The sequence below is a fragment of the Anarrhichthys ocellatus genome, unplaced genomic scaffold (genome assembly GCF_004355925.1).
Source record: "Anarrhichthys ocellatus isolate YVR2014 unplaced genomic scaffold, GSC_Weel_1.0 scaffold3497, whole genome shotgun sequence".
Lineage (NCBI taxonomy): Eukaryota > Metazoa > Chordata > Actinopteri > Perciformes > Anarhichadidae > Anarrhichthys > Anarrhichthys ocellatus.
In genome coordinates this window covers 1-5,600 of record NW_022283471.1, presented here as the reverse complement: position 1 = coordinate 5,600, position 5,600 = coordinate 1, and the positions used below count along the sequence as shown (strand labels likewise).

At 45.0% G+C, this 5,600-nt stretch overlaps 1 protein-coding gene across 1 annotated transcript; it reads left to right on the top strand.

Annotated features, from left to right (window-relative positions):
• Nucleotides 1–258: 258 nt before the first annotated feature.
• Nucleotides 259–5,546, top strand: LOC116378974 (macrophage colony-stimulating factor 1 receptor 2-like; the record flags this gene model as incomplete). The annotated part of the gene is made up of 5 exons (XM_031840877.1): nt 259–761; nt 859–965; nt 4,920–5,046; nt 5,196–5,297; nt 5,381–5,546. Coding segments are annotated over exons 1-5 (536 nt in total), but the record flags the coding sequence as incomplete, so codon positions are not given.
• Nucleotides 5,547–5,600: the final 54 nt, after the last annotated feature.

The window sequence follows — 5,600 nt, the reverse complement described above, 5'->3', positions numbered from 1 at the left end:
TATATATGTATGTGTATATATATGTATATATATATGTATATATGTATGTATATGTATATATGTGTGTATGTATATGTATGTATGTGTGTATATATATGTGTATATGTATATATATGTATATATATATGTATATATGTATGTATATGTATGTATGTGTGTATATATATGTATGTGTGTGTGTATATATATGTATGTGTGTGTGTATATATATGTATGTGTATATGTATATATGTGTGTATATATGTGTATATATATATATATATACAGTATATATATATATACACAGGTGGGTTCTCAACAGAAAATTTGAACATCAAACACTTCATTTCCTGCATTCTAGAGAGTATTTATACCCCAATTTATGACGGAAATGTTTAGATTTATGGTAAGTTTCCATCATTAGTAATAATAATGTTAAAAATAAACCTCCTTGGTCGATGATGTTTATTAATAACAAAACTGTTACTTTTCATGAGGAACTCAAGATAAAACAAATCAGCATAAATGAAATCAAACCTCTGACGTTGTGGAGAATGAAAGACAATAAAACGACATTAAGCAAACCGCCCTTCTCCTCGTCTGCAGGTGTGGAGACGTCACCGATCATCAGCTTCCTCCAGATGTTGTGACCTCACAGGAACAGGAAGTGAGGAACCAGGAAGTGAGGAATCAGCTGACCCTCCCTCGGTCAGCTGGTGATGTCACTGCTGAGTGTGTCGCCTCCAACATGATGGGAGAGTCTCGACAAGTCTTTAACCATCGTAGGTGTTTTATTATAAAAACCTTAAACGTGTTAACATCTTAACTTAAGAATTGTATCGTCTTAACTCTTATTAAATAATGTTTCTGTGTTTTTAGGAGTTTTAAAAGATCAAAGGTTCTTCACTCCAGCTCTGATTGGAGCTCTGAGTGCAGCTGTGCTCCTCCTACTGCTCCTATTGGTTGTCTCTTACAAGTGGAGACAGGTATGTTTATTATAATAATAATAACTAATAATAATACATAAAAGTATATACCATGGACCAACACCACAGCTGGAGATAGTTTGTAATCAAACCTTTATTCAAACAAAACACATGAAGAGAAACCACTGGTTTGATTGATTAACTGTTCATCAGACAATATTAAAACAATAACTTCTTACGTGAAATAAGTTTGACTTAAATAACAAAATGATTGTTTTGGCTCGACTAGATTTGACTGAAAATGTTTAATATCTATAAGTTTGATGTTTCAAGATGGCGCCACGTATGGCTGCCTCGGTGTGTTGGTGCTCATTGTTTTGTGTTGTTTTTGTTGTAAATACTGTTTTCTGCTGTGATACCCGGAGCTCTTTCACCAGAGATGAGCTCATAAACATCCACGGAACAACTCCAGCGGACTTACTTCCAACTTTTCTGTTAACTTCTGTGGAATTACTGGACCTTCTCGTCAAAGGTGCTCTCACCTTAACGCATGCAGTGAAACGGCGTCGGAGAGGGAAACAGGCCGGCGCGCTAGTGCGTCTCCGCTCATGTGGATTCCGCACACCGCTGTCGGGCATATTTCTCTCAAACGTCTGCTCACTGTGCAACAAACTGGACGAACTTCAGCTACTGGTGGGGAAAGACAGAGACTTTTCTTCATCCTTCGTTTTGTGCTTCACTGAGACCTGGCTCTGTGGCTCCATACCCGACTCTGTGCTCCAGCTGGCGGGCTTCCAGCTGTTCAGAGCGGACCACGACATGGAGCTCTCCAGTAAATCGAAGGGTGGAGGAATCTGTTTTTATACCAGCAGTGGCTGGTGCAACGATGTGACAGTGATTCTACAGCACTGTTCTCCTGATCTGGAATCCTTCACTATAAACTGTAAACCATTTTACTCCCCTCGTGAGTTCGCTTCATTCCGACTGGTCGGTGTTTACATGCCGCCACAGGGCAACGTGCAGGAGGGACAGCGGAGACTCGCTGAACAGATACGGTGTGTGGAGCGGACCAACCCGGACTCTCTAGTTATTGTCCTTGGTGACTTTAACAAAGGAAACCTCAGCCATGAACTCCCTAAATACAGAAAGTTTATTAAATGCTCAACCAGAGAGGAGAACATTCTAGATCACTGCTACACCACAATCAGCGGGGCCTATCACACCGTCCCTCATGCTGCACTGGGATTCTCTGACCACGTCATGGTCCATCTGATTCCTGCTTACAGGCAGAAATTAAAGCTCTGTAAACCTGTGGTGAGGAAATTCAAGAAGTGGACCAGTGAAGCTATGGAGGACCTTCGGGCGTGTTTGGACTGTACAGACTGGGATGTCTTCAGGACTGCTACCAACAGTCTGGATGAGTACACAGAGGCTGTGACTTCATATATCAGCTTCTGTGAGCACAGCTGTGTTCCATAAAGCACCAGGGTGAGTTACAACAACGACAAACCCTGGTTCACAGCAGAACTCAGAAAGCTTAGGCTGCAGAAAGATCAGGCTTTTAGGAGTGGGGACAAGGACTTGTACAAAGAGGCAAAGTACAGGTTTAGCAAGGCGGAGAGAGACGCTAAACGACGGTACTCTGAGAAACTGCAACACCAGCTCTCAGCCAATGACTCTGCTTCTGTCTGGAGAGGTCTCAGGCAGATCACCAATTACAAGCCTAAAACCCCCCACTCCATGAACGACCTCCACCTGGCAGACGAGCTGAATGAGTTCTACTGCAGATTCGAAAGACAATGAGACAGTCCTGACTCCATCCCCCACAGCTCCATCAACCAGCCCCAGACCACCAGCCCCCCCTCCCCCAGCTCAGCAGGGGCCCATGCCTCTGTCTCACCCATCCCAGCGCCCCATCCCCCACCCTCCTCCCCAGTGACGACTCTCTCTATTCTGGAGAGAGATGTAAATAGGCTCTTTAAAAAACAGAATCCCCGCAAAGCAGCCGGCCCAGACTTTGTCTCCCCCTCCACCCTGAAGCATTGTGCTGATCAGCTGTCTCCGGTGTTTACAGACATCTTCATTACCTCCCTGGAGACATGCCATGTACCAGCCTGCTTCAAGGCCTCCACCATCATCCCTGTCACCAAAAAACCAAGGATCACGGGACTCAATGACTACAGGCCCGTCGTGGTCATGAAGTCTTTTGAGCGCCTTGTCCTGTCCCACCTAAAAACCCTCACCGACCCACTCCTGGACCCCCTGCAGTTCGCCTACAGAGCCAACAGATCTGTAGATGACGCAGTCAACTTGGCCCTTCACTTCATCCTCCAGCATCTGGACTCCCCAGGAACCTACGCCAGGATCCTGTTTGTGGACTTCAGCTCTGCTTTCAACACCGTCATCCCATCTCTGCTGCATGACAAGCTCTCCCAGCTGCAGGTGCCCGACTCCACCTGCAAGTGGATCACAGACTTCCTGTCTGACAGGAAGCAGCACATGAAGCTGGGAAAGCACATCTCAGCCTCCAGGGCCATCAGCATCGGTTCCCCCCAAGGCTGCGTTCTTTCCCCTCTGCTCTTCTCCCTGTACACCAACAGCTGCACCTCCAATCACCAGTCTGTCAAGCTCCTGAAGTTCGCGGATGACACCACCCTCATTGGACTCATCTCTGGTGGGGATGAGTCCGCCTACAGGTGGGAGACTGACCATCTGGTGACCTGGTGCGGTCTGAACAACTTAGAGCTCAACGCTCTAAAGACAGTGGAGATGGTTGTGGATTTCAGGAAGAACGTAGCCCCACCAGCCCCTATCACTGTGTGTGACTCCCCCGTCGACGCGGTGGAGTCCTTCCGCTTCCTGGGCTCCATCATAACCCAGGACCTCAAGTGGGAGCTGAACATCAGCTCCATCACAAAGAAGGCCCAGCAGAGGATGTACTTCCTGAGGCAGCTGAAGAAATTCAACCTGCCAAAGACAATGATGGTGCATTTCTAGACAGCCATCATTGAGTCCATCCTCTGCTCCTCCATCACGGTCTGGTATGCTGCAGCCACTGCCAAGGACAAGGGCAGGCTGCAGCGCATCATTCGCTCTAATGAGAGGGTGATTGGCTGCAATCTGCCGTCCCTCCAGGACCTGTTTACTTCAAGGACCCTAAAGCGAGCAAGAAGGATTGTAGCCGACCCCTCTCACCCTGGACATGATCTGTTCGTGCCCCTTCCATCTGGTAGGAGGCTGTGGTCCATCAGAACCAAGACCTCATGCCACACAAAGTTTCTTCCCGTCCGCAGTCGGGCTCATTAACAAAGCCGGGTCCCCCACTGACTCTGTCATCCCCTGGACATTTCCTTCTGGTCTCTCCCCTGCACATCCCTGTTTCTTTATTTAAACACACTTCACTTGTTTTACAGTCCTGTTATCTGTTTTGTTGTGCACTTTATTTTATATTTTATTGGAAATTTTAATATGTTTCTATTTCTTGCACTGTGTTGATTGTTGTTGATTGTTTAATGTTATTGTTTATTGTTAAGTGTTACGCACCACCCGCCACGACAAATTCCTTGTAGGTGCGAACTTCCTTGGCAATAAACAGTTCTGATTGAATCTAAAATAGCTGAGAATAGACTAAAAGGATCAAAGATTAAAATTAAAAATAGAAACTACAACAAACAAGCATTTTCATATAAAGACTAAATCTAAATGAACACTGGCTGAGACTTTGTTTTACTTTTAGGGACTTTATTTCTCTTTACAACCAAAACAAAGCAGCATTCCTGCTAACTGTCTGTTAGCAGATGCTAACTGTTAGCATGTCTCTCTGCTTCTTCAAATGTGAAACACAACAACCAATACAGTGAATCAGAACGGCTCCTCTTTGTTCTCTGTGTTTAATAATAATATAAAGTCTCATAATATTATGATTTTTGCCATTTAGAAATTAAATTTAATATTTTCATACAAACACTGACGGAGAACTCTGACTCATCACTAAAATGTTTCTTCTTCTTTCAGAAACCCAAATATGAGATCCGCTGGAAGATCATTGAGAGCACCGACGGGAACAACTACACCTTTATTGACCCTCTTCAGCTTCCGTACAACCAGGAGTGGGAGTTTCCTCGAGACAAACTCCGCCTCGGTAACAAACGTTTAACATCTAACAAGTCAATTAGGCAGAAAATGAATCATCAAAATGTTTGATAATCAATCGATCGTTTGTCGTTCGAGTTAAGAGAGTTAAACTGATCTCAATCATAGGGTTTGTTTGCCCCCCTCTCTGTCTATCAGGTGCTGTTGTAGGTTCAGGAGCGTTTGGGAAGGTCGTCGAGGCGACGGCGTACGGTCTGGGAACCGACGACGCCACACGGGTCGCCGTCAAGATGCTAAAACGTGAGTCTACATCATCCTCATCACCATCATAATCATCATCGTCGTTGTTCTTGGGATTCACGTTTCTTATGTTTCTTGAACAGCGAGCGCTCACTCGGAGGAACGCAACGCTCTGATGTCGGAGCTCAAGATCCTCGGGCATCTTGGTTACCATGACAACATCGTCAACCTATTGGGAGCCTGCACTCGAGGAGGTGATGCAATGTGTATATACAGTATATATATATATATGTGTGTGTGTGTGTGTGTGTGTGTGTGTGTGTGTGTGTGTGTGTGTGTATATGTATGTATGTATGTATGTAT